The 21,433-nt window shown below is 40.1% G+C and overlaps 1 protein-coding gene across 1 annotated transcript in view; it reads right to left on the minus strand.

Annotated features, from left to right (window-relative positions):
* Positions 1-345: 345 nt before the first annotated feature.
* The window catches only part of LOC102235199 (serine/threonine-protein kinase 17A-like), a 46,611-nt gene continuing 25,523 nt past the window's right edge, over positions 346-21,433 (minus strand). Inside the window, exons 4-7 of the mRNA XM_023326048.1 lie at positions 4,694-4,820; positions 4,550-4,598; positions 2,871-3,050; positions 346-1,578 (exon numbers count right to left, since the gene is read on the minus strand). Coding sequence (XP_023181816.1) covers positions 1,188-1,578; positions 2,871-3,050; positions 4,550-4,598; positions 4,694-4,820 — 747 coding nt within the window. The 3' untranslated portion in view covers positions 346-1,187. The remainder of the gene's footprint in view (positions 1,579-2,870; positions 3,051-4,549; positions 4,599-4,693; positions 4,821-21,433) is intronic.

Raw genomic sequence — 21,433 nt, forward strand, 5'->3', positions numbered from 1 at the left:
CCCTTTAAACTATTCAGACTACGAACACAAGAGACACAATCAAAACTGTCAGATGACTTATTACCCCACGATAATAATCAGAAATAGTCCAAATTAGGATGTATTTTTTATTTCTTTCCTACTCACAGAAAGCTTCTGTTTGTAGGTTTGTGGTGCCTTTCTATCCTAAAGAAAGATATAAAACTTCAGATATTTCACAAGATATCAACATTCATCGAAAAACCTTACATAACCTTATATTAAAGCAGAAAGTACGACGGCCACCGTAAGAAAGGCTTACAGTATTCAATTATGCCGTATAACTGATCAGTACAGTATTGCGAGGAAACGCAAAGGTTTTGCGAGGGAACGCGAAAGAAAATATTTTCCCCATGTCCCCTAGAGGGCTCCGTACCTAAAGCTTCATGGGGTCCATCCAAAGCTGGATACACCAACACCCTCGTGACCCTTTCTGGGACTCATTAGTGTATTTGTAGCTGTTGCTAGGTGATGTAGCTACATGCTAACAGTTGGGGCTCTTCCAGCCAGTTTGACTCATTCATGGTGAGACATTCTGAGACCATGAATCCCAAGGTGGGTGAGCTCAGCAGCAGCAGGAGAGGAAGAAACTCCTGGTTCTAGACTCAGACTGTTTCCAAGGCGCTGCCTGCGTGACTGAAGGTCCCTCTGTTAAAAGATTTAAATTTTACATCTTATGGCTGAATTTGTGGTTGCTTTTAGTTCTCCACTGTTTAAAGTAACAGATGCTTCCAGCATATTACCATATGTCCTTTAATATCTACACAACCTGCTGGTGGTAAGTGAATGTGGAGTTGGCACAAATGAATAATGAATGAAAACATTAAACCCAAATATTCTACATTTCATGTGAAATTCTTCCAACCATTGTTCTGAATTCTCTGTTTGGACAGCAGTCTGTCCAAACGGTCACTGAGTTGTACTTGAAGTGCCTGTTAGTTCTAGGCTTTTGTCTCTCATGAAAACCCACAGAGAGATCAGCCTGAAACTGTTCAGTCTTTGTTTGGTCTGGATCCGGGTAGAAAAATACAATTTAACAATCAAGCAATGTTGACAATCAAGCAACAATAGCTGCTGCAGGAGAACTAAAACGCATTATGGGAAGAAATAAATGTACATAAAGGAACATTATTAAAATCAAACAGCTTAAATAGTGTATGTGCTGTTTTCTAGATGTGAGTGCTGGTGGGGGTCAGTAGATGCAGTCTCTCTCCAGGACGCTGAAGGATCTCAAACCTGAAGCGTTGTGAGATCGCCTTCTGGTCTGCAGCCAGCATCACCTCCTTAGAGGTTGAGCTGGAAGTCTGGTGGCCCTGATCCAGGGTGTAGGCAGCCAGAATGATCAGCTCCTCCGTCATTGCTGCCTCTCCTTCCTCACTTTCCTCTTCCTCAGCTATGCTGCTGCTGCTGGCAGGTGGTGCACTGCGGGTGGAGCTGCTGGTAATGCTGGGTGTCTCTGGATCCTGTACTGGGAGCATCTCCTCCTCCATCATGGGTCTCTGGGGGCCTGTCCTCTGAAGCCAGGGGTGTGTAAGGCACTGTTCCACTGTGGCCCGCTCTCTGCAGACACACACACATTGCAGCACACACTGCCTGGAAGTGGAGCCAACCAAAGAACTTCTTCACATTTTGTCTGTTTACAACCACATACATGGATAAGTTGAAAGAACAGTTAGGTTTTAAAACAATATTCCAAGTTTGGAAGATCTAACTGAGAAGGCAATTATTTAATATTTATAGAAATAAGGAAATTGATATTTGTCTCAATCTCTTGACTGTAATGGGTTTCTGCTCTCTGGTGGCTCTTAATACTCATTGTCTTCTGTTAAATAGCATGGCACAATATTAAAGTTTAAAGGTGGTATTTTTTCATCTTTTTATTACATAAATATTTCAAAAGAGATTTTTAATCTCAATGGGATTTTTCTGTTGAAGTAAAGGTTAAATAAAAAGTAAAAACTTCCGTCCTGCTGCATTAACCTGTCCCACGCACATCTTTTCCCCACAATTTGTGGAACAGGCAGCAGATTTAATTTGCGGCTCCCCCTGGGCTTTAGACCCAGAGCATCCAGAAGTACCGGTGGAACTCTGATCAAACATGTCAGACTGTGTAGAAATATTTGTACCACCTGCCTGAAAAAGTATTGCTTTAAAGAAACTGTCCCCATTTGAAGCCACAGCTCACATTTACTGTTTTGGACACAGCTTTGCGCTTTAATCTTCATCATTAAGCATATGTAATGATGACAAAAAATGGGAGATTTACTAGCAGTTACCTTCATACAGACAGTAATTTAGTGGTAGTTCTGCTGAAACATTCAGCTGTCCATGAGGTCAGCCGCAGACATTCATCTTTTACATTTTTACAAACTCTGGTTTGGAACTGGAGTAAACTCTATTCTACCTTCTAAATGTACGTCTGAAGTGCATGTTTCCCACTGACAACGTTTAACCATTTTTTCTGATTATTTTTCACCAAATCTCTATGACCGCAGCACATTTGCAACCATAAATTCCAACATGTTGGAGTTTACCCACGAAGCGGGTTTTATTCTCCAGGTAAGGGGCGTTTCACTTCCATGCTGATCACTGATTGGTCAGTTGCTGACAAACCACTGGACTGGTTGCCAGGTGGCATCATGATTCTACAAATCAACCAGCAGAGTACGCCACACATACTTTTCAGAAAACATCTAGAGCTTTTCTTCTAAGATACACTTTTGCAGTATTTTGTGCTGGTATGCCATATGGAATCCCCCAAAATGCATCAAACTGGAAAAGCTGAAGCAGTGTGAGCACTGCGCTGCATCCAGATGAGCTGCCGTGTGTCTGTGGAGAAGGTCTGAACTCACTGTGGCTGTCTGCGGAGCAGCATCTGGATGAAGGACAGCGCGTCCTGGTCCAGCTGCTGCAGCTCCTCGGCTCCATAGCTTACATTCAACTGAGAGATGTTGAGAAACGTCTCCTGTTTGTTGTTGCCAAGGAACGGAGAGATTCCTGTCAGCATCACATAGGCCAGAACTCCAATGCTCCTGAGCACAGAAACAAGGCATCTTAAAGGGTTTTAACTCTGAAGGTTCATCCCTCACCGCATGCTCTGTGCTTCACAACTGCTATAATGTTCTTATCAATCCTGGATTGCTGTTTTTAGTTGATGTTACCCACATCCTCAATCATTTTCTGAGAATGTAAAAGTTTCTAAAATCAACAGCAGTTTGTGAGGAAAGTTTCTCTGCTGTGGCAAGTCCTAAAATGTGGAATAAGTTACAGTCACACTGGCCGTAACTCAGTGTGAGGAGTTTGTTTAAAACTCCTTAAAACAGAGGAGTTTTAAGGAGCTCTTAAAACTCCTTTGTTTGCCTTGGCATGTGAGATGTTGATATTAGCTTCTGCTTGTTTTATTAGTCTTTTATTACATGTCTGGTCATGTATTTTAAAGTATTTTATATATATATATCATATAATTATGATGTATATATGTTACAAGACTCATGATCTGCTACAATCCTATTTCTGAAGGTTGACAGCTCTTCGGAATATACTCTTAAAATAAATAAATACTTCTTAAGGTAGCAGTAAATGTGTGGCTGTTCTAAGTAATCAATCACCTGAAATGTATGTACAAGTCTACTCAGGAGTGTTTTGAGTCATTTACAGATTCTAAAAGCGTTAACTCTTAAGTTTTGTAATAATGTCAAACAGATGGAAATAAAAAATAAAAAAAGAAAAGAAAAATATGGCCATTTGAATTTTGGAAGTCTGAATTCCATAATTTAGAGAATACAGCTTCCAAAATTTAGGAAACTCAGACCTCCTCAGGTCTGAGTTTTTTCTCAGACCTGAGGAGCAACTTTACCTGACTGTTCATTTACATAACTGTGCATTAACCCCACCCACCCAGCATTGTCTGTCAGCAGCTAGGCCATGCCTGGGAAGGCAGACAAAAGTTTTCATCCAGGTGAGAATATATATTTTTAAAGGTTTTCAGCTTCTGTCTTGTGAACCTTTAAAGAATACTCTTCATCATGGAGTATTCAAAGCACGTCATGGTTTCCTTATATCTTCAACTAGCTCTACTGACTTGTTCCCACTTTTGCCGTGGCGCGTCACATGTGCTAAAACAAGCATGCGTTGCAGCAGTTCAACTGCAATAAGTAAAGAAATAAAATGACCACATCTCTACTTATAATGGGCCACTTCATCAGAGTGAAGGAAACAGACATTTCTCTTTGTGTGTTCCCTACTGTACTCTCTTAAGCGCTCAGTGGACACAAATTTGTAGAACAAACAGTCTCGATTTAACTTTTCCCAGACAAAACTATCTAGTCAAAGACTGAAAATGGGGCCTCAGGAAATACAGAAATTTTAAATAGAATTTTAAATTCTATTTAAAATTCTGTTTAAAATTTTAAATTTTAAACAACCTGCTGAACAGAAGACAACACAAATGAAAGGTCTGCTTTCAAAAAGCTCCAACAATTGGTGGCATGTGCCCTAGTACTTGTTGCTGGAAACTGAAACACCTTCGTACCACATATCTGTTGCAGTGCTTATAGGCTCGTAGTTGAGAATCTCAGGAGCTGAAATGGAAATCAGAGAAATAAAGCTGCATCATTCAGAATCAAATCTGTATGAATATTTCAGGCAGCAGAGGTCAACATAGGATGTGGCTCACCAACATACTCTGGGGTTCCCATTATTTCCCTGAGTTCATGGTGGCTGCTGACCCTCCTGGACAGCCCAAAGTCCACAATCTTAACGTCCCCCAGAGGACAGCTGCTGGTCAGCAGGATGTTCTGAGGCTGACACAACACAGCACATGCTAGCGTTAGCCTGCAACCGTTCTGGAGGCGCATCTTTTCACCTTCATGCACAGAATAAAGGTTCCACATTTATTTGTTCATTCTACGCTGCAAAAACACAAAAGCTTACCAAGTAGTTTTGGTCTAGTTTCTAGTGCAAATATCTTAGTACATCTGAAACAAGACAAAACTAACTTACAAGTAGTAAGTTTGATGAAAACGTTCTAGTTCTATAGGCATATTACTTCACTTATAATGCAGGAAAAATGTCTTTCTATAAATAAAACAATCTGTCAATGGAACTAAAACTTTTTCATCAATATTAAGGAATTATTGACTTAAAGCAAGCTCATATATCTTGCTGAAAAGTTACTTGTAAGTTAGTTTTGTCTTATTTTAAGTGAACTAAGATATTTGCCCTAGAAACTAAACCAAGATGAAGTTGAAGTGGCAGAGGCTTTGGTCAGTCAGTCAGTGATTACTTATTTCTTTCCCATGAAACACATAAAACACTAAACCTTTAAATGTCCTACATTATTTCATCTGTGACCTGACAGATATTGTTAAATGTAATTTAACTCTACCGACTTCAGGTCCAGGTGACACAATAGATCTTTGACACCGAGTCAGACCCAGAAGCAGAAGAATTGGAGCCTCTTGTACATCAATCTAGGATGCAGCAGCGCTTTCTGGATGGTACTGGGAGACAAAACTCTTATCTCCCCCAGCAGCCATTGTAAATCTAATACAGTAGTAAAACCAGCTCTATGTGCTAGGTGAGGGGCAGTACCCACCAACTGTTTTTGAAAGAGCTCATTTTCTACACACCACAAAACATTAAATTGCCAGAAAATTGATGGCTGTTTTGTTTCTTGATGGTTTCTAGAAGCAGTAGAAAACAAAACAGGGTTTTTGTTTTCCAATGGGAAATGGAAGTAAAAAAAATAAACAAAAATGGATTCTGCATAATTGGTCCCCTCTGGAGCAGCACTAAGTAAGTTAAAAAATATGTTTTTTTCCCCATATATTTGTTAAAACCATTACTCTGTTGTGACAGTATGATGCAAGACCGATCTCTGCCTTTTCCCTATGGACCTACTGTCATCTGAACAAATGCACCGCTCAGTCAAAAAACAACCACACAAGGCCACCTGGTACACCACAACAGAGCTTGTCATGAATGCTCAGGCTAGTTACCATGGCCACCAATGACTGTGGATGAAGAGCTTTTATGGAACTTAAGATGTTTCTCCACTGTCAGAACATTGAGCAGCATATGCATGAAGTTGATTGACAACACTAAGATCCTCCGCCTGGCTCTGATTGGGTTGTTTACAATCAGAAGTGGTGAAGAAAAACCTATGTCAAAAACATATTTTTGTAAAAGTTAGATCCTGTAGCTTTAACTCTTTCCTTACCAAACTAACTCCCGACCAAAGATCAAACACACATTAAAGCTGCAAGCAGCCTCGGGCGGCCCTCGCAGCAAGCGCCGCTCCGGCCTATTGGCCACCGCGGGGGTTCCAGCCACCGCAGAAGGTCTCGCACAATTTCCAGAGCCGCAGCCAACTCCCGACCGCAGAAGCTCCGCCGGTGTTTTCAGCACCGCCGCCCGCCAGCCACCGCAGAAGCTGTCGCGCATTTTCCCCGCCCGTCCACCAGGCGACACGCGTGAATGCGTTCGGCAGCGCTCCCCAACGACTGTCAAAAAATCTGGCGCAGATCGGTCGATGCGTCGAGGAGATACAACCCATGTATTAACTTAGGGGGCGCAGTGGAGCCAAATTACATTTCAAACCCGTTGGGCTCTTTAGAGGTGAACAAAGGTCATACAGATCCAGTTTGGCGCCAATCGGATGATCTATGCCTGAATAAGAGCCAAACGTATGCATATGGCGAGGGACTGATATTCGCCATTTGGCCACGCCCACACGGTTCAGCCAGAAGCGAGCATTGACAGAGTTTATCATCCGAATCATCTTGATTAGGTCAAGAGAGCCATAAACGGAGCTTTCCAAGGTGTCAAGAAAATCCGAGCTCATCCCGCTTCCCCATGCTGGAGATTTTAGTTTAACAGTAATAATAAATAGAGTTATCTTTAAAATGAATCACTCAAGTGACATCAAGGCCCAACAGTAGACTTAAGTGTCAATGAAATAAATCTGGTTGTGTGTGTTGTTTTTGTCTCATGCAAACTTTGCTTTAATTCTACTTTTTTCTATCTAATCATAAGAAATCATAGTCAGTCAGAGAGAGTCATTAAACAGGAAAAGCAGGTTTCCTGGAAAAAGAGGAAGTTTCCAGCCTGCAGATTTATAAAAATAGCTGAGACTATTTCTTATTTTAAATCATGAAAGTTTTAAAGAATGAAATCTAAAACATTTTGAGTAATTTGATAAGATTCAAAGTAAAATACTTATATTAATATTGGTTTACTTGTAATAATATTTACACGAACATTTGTGGGAACAGTTACAAGAAAAACAAGTAACTGTAACTTTGGCATCAAATAATTAGAATCATGTATTATTCTTGGTTTCTTTTCAGAAAAACATCTGTAATAACTCACATTAGGATTATAATAAGTATAATTAATAAGTTATGGTTATAAAATCATAAATTAATGATAAATCAGAGAAGCTGAAGAAAATAAATGTGATATAAGTTATGGTTATAAAATTATAAATGAATGCTAAATCAAAGAAGCTAAAGAAAATAAATGTGATATAAATGTGATTTTGACATTGAACTTGAAATGGTGTAAAAGGTGTAACTGCAATTAAACATCACTGATATGTTGGAGGTAGAGAGTAGGTGAAAGGTGAAAGGCAAGGAACTAACAGGAGAGCAGAGATGATCAACGCCTTATTTAGAGAGTAGGTGAAAGGTTGTGCAGGCAATGGACAGGAGGTTGAGCAACTCTGAGACATTAGCACAGACATCAGGACATAATGTCTGTAAGACAGTGATGGATATGAGATCATCTGTCTGAGCAGTCAGCCAATGAAACAAGCCCAGCAACAGTGCTAGCCAAAGAAACCCTATAAAAAGTGGGTGCAAAAGAGGAACCTTTTGTTGGATCCTCCGGGCAGCTTCGAGCCAAGATCGAGATGGACAAAGAACTCTGCAGCTGAAGAGGAGCCGGGGCCACGGAGCCGAAGACTGTCCTGCCATGGGGACCAACCCGTCAGGCCCACAACCTGTGGCTTCGAATCGCACTTCTCTCATCGGCTGGGTTCAGACCCCAAAGACAAAGATGAAGACAAAGGCAAAGACAAAGACAAAGAAGAAGAACTGGTGCCTTTTTTCCTGCCAGCACCAAGTCCTGTGTGACCTCACCATCCACGCGGAGAGGAGGCTCATCAGACCTGCGGAGATCCTGGCCTTCATCGATCGGCGTCTTCCTCCTGCTGCAACATCTTCATCATCATCAAGCCAGGTCTGGGGTTCGAAACGCCAAACTCCGTCCGTCTCTCTCAAAGGTTCCCTTTTTTAGTTCTCAGTGTCAGCAGTAGGGAAAGATAGACTAGATGATTGATTTTACTTATTTGATTATTTCTGCTACTGAATTAAGCTGTACTGACCCTTGCAAAAATGCCTTACTAATAAAATATTTAGCATAAAGAAAATCTAAAAGATGTTGTGGACATTCAGTTAATGAGTCGCCTTAAAGTTCTTTGATGGTTGTAAAATAGCTCTGATGTTTGATTCTGGAGAGGAAGAAGTGGAAAATGTTTTATAGGTTGCTGGTAGCCCATATGTAAAAAACAACATCCTTGGGACTCGCCCGAGTCACTAAAACCTACCTGGTTCAATAACAAATGCAAGTTGTAAAATAGAGAACGAGCGACCGTTAACAGGTGTGCTCTGTGAAACTAGTTGGCTGTAGGCTGCTCAGTCTGGCTAATTCACAGGGGGAAGAAGGGTGGGACACCTGGATGTAGGCCGTCAGAAAACCAGGCGAATCGTTTCTCGAAACCAGCTTAAACAGAGTTTACTTCAGTTCTGGATAGGGTAAATCCCAGCAGATTTAGGAAACTCAATTAACCCGTTAGAAGGAGAGCTGGTAGCACATCTCCCCTCTCAGAAGAGGAAGCAGAGAGTGAGAGAGTAGAGACAGAAAGGAGGGGGGGGGTGTTGCGCAACAACAAAGGAAAAAAACGGCACTTCCTGTTCCGAGGGGGCCGGGCTTAGATGACGTCATAATATGATGACATAGGGTCGTCAAGGATCCCACCAGGGTCACTCGTGCAAAGTTTGGTGCAGAAGCTATCAACCGTTCACAGTAAAATACAAGACTTCCTGTTGTCAGAGGGCGTGGCCTATGTGATGTCATCATTTGACCATTGGATATTATTCTACACCCGAGGATGATCAATAACTCAAACTTTGGTGTCTCTGTGAGTTTTTGTGTTAGAATTACAAATTATTTAATTTTTTCCTCTTTAATTCAACATTGAACTGTCATTCCGTAGGGCAATGCTGCCCTCTGGTGTCGAATTACTGAAATAATGAAACTATTTCAGTAATTTCAGTAATTCGACACCAGAGGGCAGCATTGCCCTACACATGACAAAGCCCTTTGTATTACACAGTCGATCAAAATTGAACTCTGTCATTCCGTAGGGCAATGCTTCCCTCTGGTGTCGAATTACTGAAATTACTGAAATAGTTTCATTATTTCAGTAATTCGACACCAGAGGGCAGCATTGCCCTACACATGACAAAGCCCTTTGTATTACACAGTCGATCACAGGGGAACTTTGAGCCTTGCTAACCCCCCTTCAACATGCTCCAAAACTCACCAATTTGATAACTTTAAATCAGACATGCCTTATGATCAGACTGACCGAGTTTGAAGCCGATCAATCGAAATCCCTAGGAGGAGTTCGATCAAATACGAAGGCTATAAACGTCAAAATCGAGGTCAAATGAACTTCAATCTAAAATGGCCGACTTCCTGTTGGGTTTAGAGCATGGCTCCAAGAGACTTTTTTGTACGTCCTGACAAGTTACATATGTGTACCAAGTTTCGTAATTCTAAGTTAAAGCATCGCTTGGGGCTGATTTTTTAAAATATTCTAGGGGACCGTATAGAGAAATTAGGCCACGCCCACCAAATTTCGCTATGGATTCCTGTTGGCGGGTGGATAAGGATCCATCCTAGTGAGTTTGGAGCAGCTCACCCCGAAACTGTGGAATTCAGAGCCAAACGAAATTCGATGGCGTTCGCAACGCCGCCACGCCCACCTGCTTCATCGCAGCCGGTCGGGGTTGGAATCCACAACACACCAACATGTCTTCTGTCTCTGGACACAGTTTCATGTTGATTAGGTCAAAGGGCTAAGATAGCGACCGTTCACAGTAAAACATTACACTTCCTGCTCTCAGGGGGCGTGGCCTACGTAAAAAAAAAAATTCACTGCAGGGTATTATAGGACACCCGATGACGATCAATCACTGAAAGTTTGGTCCCTCTATGTGTTTTTTTTATAGGAAATATAAGAGGTTTTTGTTTCATGGCGTGTAGGTGAACTTTGACCCCTGGAAACCCCCCTTCAACATGCTCCAAAACTCACCAATTTGATAACTTTAAATCAGACATGCCTTATGATCAGACTGACCGAGTTTGAAGCCGATCAATCGAAATCCCTAGGAGGAGTTCGATCAAATACGAAGGCTGTAAACGGCCAAATCAGGGTCCGAAATGGACCTTCAATCCAACATGGCCGACTTCCTGCGATACTTGCACTATGACATTACTTGTAAATTCTGAGCGTCTTAGTGAGCTCTACAACTGTACCGAATTTCAAGTCTCTACGATGAAGTAAGTGAATAGCAATGGGTCTTTTGAAAATTGCTAGTTGCCGCCGTTGAGCAATTTTTTTTGCGATTTTTGCGGCGACCTTAAAATTCAAAATTTTTAAACCGCCTAGTACCTTAAAATTCAAAATTTTTAAACCGCCTAGTCGCTTCCGCCAAGTTTGGTGAGTTTTTGAATATGATAAAGCCCCCAAAAAGGCACACGAAGAGGTGGGAATAATAATAATAATAATAATAATAATAAACAGTACAGATACAATAGGCCTTCGCAGCGCTTTGCTGCTCGGGCCTAAATATGGGAAATCAAATTAAAATCACAGCCAACATGCATGGGTGGGCCCCACTTGGGTTTGTTGTGGGCTACATGGGTAATGAGTGTGCACGGGTTTTATCTGGGCAAACTACATGAGACCAATATGGTTAACCTAAAATGGGACCTATATTATTGGCCCATTTGGGCTAAATGTATGGGCCCTATTCAGCATTAATGTGGGCTAACTGGGAATGGGACAGAAATAGGCAACAATATATGAGACCCATGTGATTTCAGTATCATAGACCCAACATGGGAAGCCCACGTGGGCTGACCACATTGAACCCACATGACATAAGCATGGGCTGACTGTATATGGATAGGACCTGGGCATGAATACGTAGGCCCTAGTACTTTTTTATGTGGACTAATGGGACAAAATTGTAGAACATCTTAACAGACAATGTGGTTACCCTGTCACTTTCAAACTTTTTACTACATGTCAAAAGCAAAAGCTGCAAGAGAAAGATTATCAAAACTTGGAAAAAATTACCTGAGATGTCAGCTTGATGGTCTTTGCCAAGGCAATTGTTACTCAGCTGGCCTCTAATGGAGTTGATATAAGGTAAATTGTAGAAGCAATTGTATAAGTTTCTCCTTCTATAAAAGGGAAACCTTGGTGACCTCGACCATTGTTGAGGTCAAAAAGACGATGGTGACCTCATCTTGGAGGTCACCATCCAAGGAGAATATATTTTGCTGATAGGACAGAACATCCATGCCTGGCTAATGATTGAACTTAAAACATGCTCACTGTATGATCTAGTATTTAGAAACACTAGGCTACCAGAGGACCAGGATATTGCCATTAAAAAATAATGCTTCAATGCTTTACTCTTTAAACCAGTTGAGTATTGTTCTAGCTACACTTTGAACCCATAAAATTTTTTCTTTTTATTATTTTACACTAGAACAGTCCAGTCCAATCCAGCCTGGATGTCTTCTAACATTTTTGTGACATCATCTGTTTTAAATGTGCGCCATGCCATGTGTACATAAACTCATCTTCTGCTGCTTACTCAATAGGTCATGGTTCAGAGTTTACTTTTGTCCTTGCTATTTTTTTTATCAAATGGATGTTCAGACATCCAAAGTGTTTCTTGCAGCCTGTTTGCAGCAGGATTAAATTCTTATTTGGAGAACTAGTTCAGATCAGACCATTGTGAAAAACATAACAAAATGTTTAGAAAATAAATTCAAACAAAACAAAGTAAAATTTAGTTTTTCATATATCTGCAAACATTTTCCAAGTAATCAGCATAAATAAAATAAAAAAACTTAACATTTCTGTTAATGATCCATTTTATATCTTTTAATCTGGTTGCAATTTAACCTTTTTGTTCATTTTGCTCTGTTGGCACCGTTGCCAATAAAGGTTGGTGAATTGAAGTAGACTATCCATCCATCTATCCATCTAAACACCCTTGTCCCTAGGGGGGTCAGGAGGGTGCTGGTGCCTATCTCCAGCTAACATTCCGGAGTACACCCTGGACAGGTCGCCAGTCTGTCACAGGGTCGGGCCGGGAATCAAACCCAGGACCTTCTTGCTGAAAGGCAACAGTGCTACCAACTGCGCCACTGTGCAGCCCGTAAGGACTACATCTATTTATTTTCATTGAGAACGTATGTGCTACACTCTCAAAATTAATCTTATAAACTTGGAAAATGTAAAATTGTTAACTGCGGATGGATATGCAGTTTCAAAATCAAACTTATTCTCTTCATCAGTCCATTGGCATGGAGTCTGCAGGTTGGCTGTCCTACAAAAGAATCTGTAAGTACATTTCTTCTGTCTATTTTACCTGTGTTGTACCACATTTTAGGGAGAGATTTTAATTCGCTAGTTAAAAAAATTTGTGGCTCGTAACAGTTCCAATGACCGGAAAACCCCAAAAGAGACTTAATTATTATTATTATTTTTGCGTTTCTTTCGGGTGATAATTTTTCTGATATTGTTAACACATACACGCCCACACACAATAAGCACATTTTGGTGCAGAGTGATTTCAAACTCCGCACTATTGTGGGCCGCCATTCTGTTTGCTGAACTGGTTCATTTAATCGCCAATGTGGCAGAATAAAATCGGTTTACTAAAGAATCTAAGTTGCTAGCAGAGGTTGTTTCAAAGTGTCTTGGGAAGATAAAACCACTTGCATGATTTAAAAAAAGTAACTACTCTGCTATCATTCTGTGTACATGGGCTTTTAATTAAAAATTAAAAAATCTCACAGCCAATCAAACTGGCTGGGACCCACCCATGCAAGGGTGCAGTTTTTTAATGAAACTGCATTGAATCGTTTTGTTGTGGGCTATATAGGTAATGAGTGGGCATGGGTTTTATCTGGGCTAACTGCATGAGGCCCATATGGTTAACGTAAAATGAGACCCATATTGTTGGCCCATTTGGGCTAAATGTATAGCGACTATTCAGCATTAATGTACAAGAATAACCGGGAATGGAACAGAAATGGGAACACTATATGGGGCCCACGTGGTTTCAGTATATTGGGCCTAAAAGCTATTTTGTAAATAAAATGAAGGTATAGTAGTTAATATTTTTAAATGTTTGTTTTATTATGTAAGTGACACTTTAAAAGGTTTTGTTCTGTCAGAGTTTGTTTCAATCTGCAACTGTTGTGTGTTGGTCTATAGAGTAGACTTAGACTTAGACTGACTTTATTATCATTTTGCATGCACAGGGTGTATACAGAACGAAATTTCGTTGCATACGGCTCAGAACAATGTTTTGAGGTTCCAATGTTATGAGGTTACTCCAGAATAAAATAAAATATGAATATAAATATAAAATATAAAGTGCAGGAATGACAGTAAAATAGAAGTTATTTAGCTATGTACATGTGCAAGGTATGAAGTGGAGACCAGTTTTTGAGTGCAGTCCAGTTAAGAGTTCAGCAGTCTGACGGCAAGTGGGAAAAAGCTGTTTCGGAACCTGGTGGACCTGCACCGGATGCTGCGGAACCTCTTTCCAGAGGGCAGCAGGGAGAACAGTCCATGGTGGGGGTGTGAGGGGTCACTGACGATGTTTCGGCCTCGGGACACGCAGCGCTGGGATGAAATGTCCTGAATGGAGGGAAGGGGGGCCCCGATGATCCTCTCTGCTGTCTGCACCACTCTCCTCACGTTCTTCCAGTCGGAGGCGCTGCAGCCTCCACACCACACAGAGAGGCAGCTGGCCAGAATGCTCTCTATGGTGCTTCTGTAGAACATCTTGAGGATGGGCGGGGGCAGGTGTGCTCTTCTCATCCTCCGCAGGAAATACAAGTGTTTGTGTGCCCTCTTGACCAGAGACGTGGTGTTCATAGTCCAGGTGAGGTCGTTTGTGATGTGCACCCCCAGGAATTTGGTGCTGCTGACCACCTCCACAGCCGAGCTGTTGATGAGCAGTGGAGCGTGGCTGGGCCGGTTCTTCCTGAAGTCAACGATCATGTCCTTCGTCTTGTCAACGTTCAGGATCAGGCTGTTGTCTCTGCACCAGTCCACCAGCTGCTCCACCTCCTCTCTGTAGTCCAGGTCGTTGTCGTCTCTGATGAGGCCCACCACCGTTGTGTCGTCCGCGAACTTCACGATGTGATTGGTGGCGAACCTGGGGGCGCAGTCGTGTGTCATCAGAGTGAACAGCAGAGGGCTCAGGACGCAGCCTTGAGGGGAGCCTGTGCTGGCCACTGAAGAGTAGTCTACAGTGGCCAAGCCTGAGTCAAAGATTGAAAGATGAAGAATTTCTCTTTGATGTTTTTGCAATATTTTGCTAGCACTTATGTGAAATGTACTTATATTTAAGTGTATCTCTTGTTCTTTTATATGTGCAATATTTTAGGATTTATTAGTAATATTTATTAGTGATTTTCTAAACTACTCTTAATATTAATACTACTATCTTAGTCCTGTCACAGAAACATTTTAAATGAGGGTATTTGCAATAGAGAAACTGTTCAGTGTTAACAATATAAGGGTTCAGTAGGCCTGTCACGATAGCAAATTTTGCTGAGCGATTAATTGTCTCAAAAATTATTGTGATAAACAATAATATTGTTTGAAGACCTTTTTACACTGATTTAATGGAAATGACGTAATAATGCATGCGATTTCCTGCCAAAGATAGATACACTTTATTTTCAAAAGAACACTAAACACTGGAACTGATAAACAAAATAAACAAAACAACCAAAAACAAAAATAAAATGGATTCTCAGTCTCTATTAATAAAAAATGTACTTGAATAAAAACTAGACAACATAAAGCCAAAGTGGAAATAAATACTGCATTCAACCAAAAGAGTGCAGATTATGAAGTCTGTATTATTAGGTTGCCCTTCAGTAATAATTAGATTTAAATAGAGAAAATGGGCACATCGACTACCTGATGCAATAGTTCACACTACATAATTTTTTGCTCCTATTTTTCCCCTTACAACAATCTTAAAACGTTGGTCTTTCTAAGATTGTGTGGTGTGTTATGGTAGATTTTCCCTGACTGGGAGCTTTAATGCCGCCTGTTGAGCCTTTTTTCATTCAGTGTCATTAACAGAAAGAGAAAAAGGCCGGAAGAGACGATAATGCCGATAATTAAAATGACGTCGATAGTTTTAATTTATCGTACGATTAATTGATTTATCGTTTATCGCGACAGGCCTATGGATGACCATGTCTTTGTAGGTATTTAATCATTCCTAGTAAATGGGGCTGAATGCAAATTCACTTACTACACTTTTGTGATGAAGTGTATAAAATTCCTACAAGATTAGGCCTGTCACGATAGCAAATTTTGCTGAGCGATTAATTGTCTCAAAAAATTATTGCGATAAACGATAATATTGTCTGAAGACCTTTTTACACTGATTTAATGGAAATGACGTAATAATGCATGTGATTTCCTGCCAAAGATAGATACACTTTATTTTCAAAAGAATATTTAACACTGGAGCTGATAAACAAAATAAACAAAACAACCAAAAACAAAATGGATTCTCAGTCTCCATTAACAAAAAATGTACTTGATAAAAACTAAACAAAATAAAGCCAAAGTGGAAGTAAATACTGCATTCAACCAAAAGAGTGCAGATTATGAAGTCTGTATATTATATTGCCCTTCAGTAATAACTAGATTTAAATAGAGAAGATGGGCACATCGACTTCCTGATGCAATAGTTCACACTACATGATTTTTGCTCCTATTTTTCCCCTTATGACAATCTTAAAACGTTGGTCTTTCTAAGATTGTGTGGTGTGTTATGGTAGATCGTCTTTGCCACTCCGATCTAAATCAGGGGTTTTCCCCACTGGGAGCTTTAACTCCACCTGTTCAATGTGACAGGTAGTGTCAAGAAAACTGGCATAGGGTGTGAGATCTTTCCGGGTGCACGCAGAACAGGTGCACGAAGGCCTGAAAGAAGTTAAGCAATCTTGTTGTCTGATTAAAGGTTGATTAAGTTGAATATGTATGAATACAAATTGGTAACATGAGTATAAGTAATCACTCAATAACTTTCTGCAAAGAATCTCTGATTAATGATCTGTGATGATTTAACTATGAAATGATTATGTTTGATGAGTAATAATAAGAGAAAGATGTGATTTATTATTAATGAATATGAAGTTGTGATCATTTGAAATCAATTCAAATAGGTTTAATAGGTTGAATGTGTTTAAGGAGTTGTAATAGATAATAGTGAGTTATAGTAAAGAGAGGAATGCAGTACAGCCCTGATAACAGGAAATGTCGCAAGCAGTTCTGAACAGATGGCCAGGACGCACAGGATGGGTGGTACGGTAAAGTTGGCTAAGGCAACAGGGTTGGGAAAGGACGGACCTTTCCGCTACGGAACTTTCCACTACAGTCAGCAAAAACAGGTTGGGAACCGTTGGGACTTTTTCACGAGAAACAGCAGACGTTCAGGAAGTCACGTAGACCAGAAGCTCCCCATACACACACATGGTGGAGAAGTGTATAAAAACGGGCTGAAAAGAGGAACCATCCGTTCCTAGTTCGGCGGCGCTGAAGAAGAGACAACACGAATCAGCAGATTGAGCAACGGACCGCACTTCAGAACCACGAGGGAGCTCGGACTTCACACCGCTAGGAAAGGACTGGATCCCACCGCCCCAGCTCTGGTTCTTCATTCGACCGTCGGTCCCATCTCAACCCAACAATTTCAAACCCTGCAACAAGACTTGGAGGAAGGACAAAGATCCCTAAGGGATAAGGAACGGGGTTTTGGACAAGGATTCGGACCCGTTCTGCTTTGTTTTCTTTCTAAGGAGGAATTTTCCACACAAGGCAAAGACCTCATCCAAGGATGCTAGAAACTCCTGTTGCCAAAAGATCCACCATCGTCTGGGTATGAGTTGAGTCTGCTCACTGAAAATCCATCTTAGTACGTGCGACATAAGATAGGGAGAGGAGACAGGGTAGTATGATTGTACATGTAAATTTTATTACACTGTTTTTGAATTATATACAATTGATTATTGATTTGTATGTCGCACATCCCTGCTTAAGCGTGCTTAATAAATTCATAATATAAAAATCCTAAGAGGTTGGTGGACATTGGAATTAATTGAGTCATTTGACTAATTTTCAGTTCTTTTAATTAAGGTAAAACTAATGCACATGATTCCAGTAAGTAGGAGGCTTCATAATTTCCTTTAGTGAGTGTAAATAATGACCCTGGGACTTACATCTAAGTCACTAAACTTAATCTAGCCGGTTCCAAGAGCGAGTTATAATTTAGAAAGTGAGCTACCGTTAACAGAAGTGGTTATTGGAATTATGCAGCTGCGAGGGCTACTCAGTTGATTGTTTCTTAACTGTAAAGGGTCGTAACTTCTGGATTGGAGGTAGTTAGAGCTAGACGAATCACTTTCGCCACCAGTTTAAACAGATTATCTCTCATAGAGTACTTTTAGGGTAATACCCAGGTCTCAGAGATTTTCCGGACCTGTTAGACGGAGAACTGGTCAGTAGTCAGCCCAAGGGAGTTGTGATGAAGAGGGCGGGGCTGGCTATTGCGCAATAACAGACAGTAGCCAATCAGAAAGCACGGATTCTCCTCTGTGTTTTCTGAGGGGAAATTACAGAGGGGAATCCCAAACAGCTGACATGGCAACCCGAAGTCCAGCCGACTTGGAAACAACATTAATGTTTATTCAACATGCAAAGAATATAGAAATGACAAGAGGAGGAGTTGGAGCGAAATTGCTACCGCAGTTGATAAACCCGGTAACTTTTCAGCTGTTCTTCGTTAACGTTACGTAAATAGGTTCTAATGATTTTCATTCAGTCAGGACTTTACGCTGACACTAGCCACATGCATTGCAGGTAGATTGTAGTAAAGCATTGATTAATGCCTGGTTTTAAAATTAGTTCACTGGACTTGCAGCCATTATTTTGTGCCCATTGTTGGACACCACATGGCAGGAACGAACCCGATCGAACCGTTAAAACCTAGGATTTCTGTCGGCTAATGTGTGATCTGTCAGGTTTTGAAAATGGGCCGACAATCAGCCGACAGCTCTAAGATTGTGTCGTGTGCGCTGGGCTTTACACTGAAGAAATGAGGAAGGGAGGGTCAATGGAGAGCACCGGAGTTGAGCTTTTTTTCATTCGGTGTCATCAACAGAAAGAGAAAAAGGCCGGAAGAGACGATAATGCTGATAATTGAAATGACGTTGATAGTTTTAATTTAGCGTACGATTAATCGATTTATCGTTTATCGCGACAGGCCTAGGGTTCAGTGATTAATCAATACAAAGGCTGTTTTGCCTTAAATATTGTATTATTATTTTTTGGAAAAGCCCAAATGTTATATGAACTGCACTAATAAAATATATACTTTTTGCAGACTTCAAGAGTATCAACCTGTGAAGATCACCTTTTAACAACTTGAAAAAGGTAGATTAATACATTAGTAAAATTAAGCATACAAGTGTGAAATAATAACAAACCGATTAATAAAAACAAAATGTATCATGTATTCTGATTTCAAAATGTTATCTTGTTATTGTCATTGTACTTAAGGTTGCCATGGTTACAGAAATTGGAAGAGCGTCCTTAGATGATGTAATACCACGAGCTTCCTCATGTCAAAGGAATTGGGAGTCAAAGTTGAACCTTTTTGGCCAACATGGGAAACACAAGCATCTCTTTGATGTTGTGTATGGTAAATATGCATTTTTATGGAGTAACTTTTTTTCCACTTTTCTTTCTTAAACATTTGTTAATTTATTTTGGTTGTTATATGCATTTTGTTTGTCATTTTTAGTAATCTTTTAGGTTAAAAAGGTTAAAAACTGAGACTTAAATTTTTTGTTTTATTTGCATAGTATTCTTTCACTGTGTTAAGAACATAAGTTTTGATAGATGACAAAATTTGAAGGTAATATTGTTTGTATTTCAAACAATATTCACATTTCAAACATTGTTTGTATTTCAAACAATATTAACAAAATAACTTTACAAAACCATGATAGAACCTTTCTTATGCCAGTAGCTGATTTATATAGATGGATATATTTTAAATTTACAATAAGAATATAGATTATGTACAAAATAATAATGACTCAAGAGCGCTTTTGATTATGGCATATCTCTGCAAGCATTTTTGCCCCCTGAAGGGGGAGATGAAAAACTCATGAATGTTACATTGTACTAAAGTAAAACACTAAACATTTTCTATCTTTGCTTGTTATTTTAGGGGCACTTAAAAGAAATGGATCCATCTACGGAAAAGGCACTCTCGAAGTGGTTTACTGGAGCCTGTGACAGAGGTGGAAATAGGAAAGTTAGAACGACTAGGGAGGCTGCTAGTTCAAATTCAGGTGGGCAGGTATTTCAAGATGGACAGTTTCAATAATGTATGAGAGATTTCTAAGTTTAAGCATGCATGTGGCATGTAGGTTATTCTTAAAAATGTTTGACAAAAGGATATATATAGGTGTGTGTATGTAAATATACAGTACATACATATATATATCTATTTCTATCTATCTATCTATAGATAGATATATATCTATATACACATACTGTACATACATACATACATACATACATACATACATACATACATACATACATACATACATACATACGCACGCCCGCCCGCCCGCCCGCCCGCCCGCACGCACGCACGCACGCCCCTACATATCCCCACACGCCGATTTTAATGGGCTTTAACTGGGTTTTCAGTGGAACCCAGATAGTTGACTTACATGAGGCCCATGTATATGCTTTCAGGAATGTTTACTGGGTCTTAATAGAACTTCAACTGGCTAGCATGTGTAACAAATGCGTATTTTCACATTGACCATGACGGACCCATATGCTTTAGCCCATATGGGTTTAATAGGCCCATATGGACTGGGTTTTCAGTGGGAGCCAGATGCCTTATCCTTGTAGGAACAATGGGGTCTTTCTCACCTAACCTGGAAGTTAATTACATTCATAGATATGCAATCTTGATCAACAAACTAAAGTCCTAAAATGCTTTAGTATAAAACTTCTAAAAAAAAAAAGAAGAGAGATGAAAAATTTATTTTGGTCAAGACTTTTTATTTGGTACCGTATTTTTTGCACTATAAGGCACACCTAAAAACCTACAATTTTCTCAAAAGCAGAGAGTGCACCTTATAATACGGTGTGCCTTATATATGGACCAATAATGAGCCACAACAGGTCTCGCAACTACAGTAAGCAGCTTCATTTTCCCCCGTAGAAGAAGAAGCGCGCGGTGCATGCTGGGTTTTGTGTAAAGACCCCAAAATGGCTCCTATTAAGAGACACGTTTGAGTTTAAGCTCAAGGTGATCAGTCACGCAGTAGAACACGGGAATAGAGCAGCAGCGAGAGAATTTAACATGAACGAATCAATGGTGCGGAAGTGGATATATATTGTGATTGCACTAACGTTTGATTTACCGTAACAGTATCAGACTGTTTTTTACATGTTTATTGAATCGAGGAAAAGTTCCCCTCCACTATGTTATACCTTGCTGTTGTTAAAAGATAAACTGTGTCACGAAAATACCACATCTAGGCCTGTCACGATAACAAATTTTGCTGAACGATTAATTGTCTCAAAAATTATTGCGATAAATGATAATATTGTTTGAAGACCTTTTTACACTGATTTAATGGAAATGATGTAATAATGCATGCGATTTCCTGCCAAAGATAGATACACTTTATTTTCAAAACAACACTTAACACTGGAACTGATAAACAAAATAAACAAAACTACCAAAAACAAAATGGATTCTCAGTCTCCATTAACAAAAACGCACTTGAAAAAAAACTAAATAACATAAAGCCAAAGTGGAAATAAATACTGCATTCAACCAAAAGAGTGGAGATTATGAAGTCTGTATACTATGTTGCCCTTCAGTAATCATTAGATTTAACTAGAGAAGATGGGCACATCCAACTACCTGATGCAATAGTTCACACTACATGATTTTTTGCTCCT

The sequence above is a fragment of the Xiphophorus maculatus genome, chromosome 21, assembly GCF_002775205.1.
Source record: "Xiphophorus maculatus strain JP 163 A chromosome 21, X_maculatus-5.0-male, whole genome shotgun sequence".
In the NCBI taxonomy this organism is placed as follows: domain Eukaryota; kingdom Metazoa; phylum Chordata; class Actinopteri; order Cyprinodontiformes; family Poeciliidae; genus Xiphophorus; species Xiphophorus maculatus.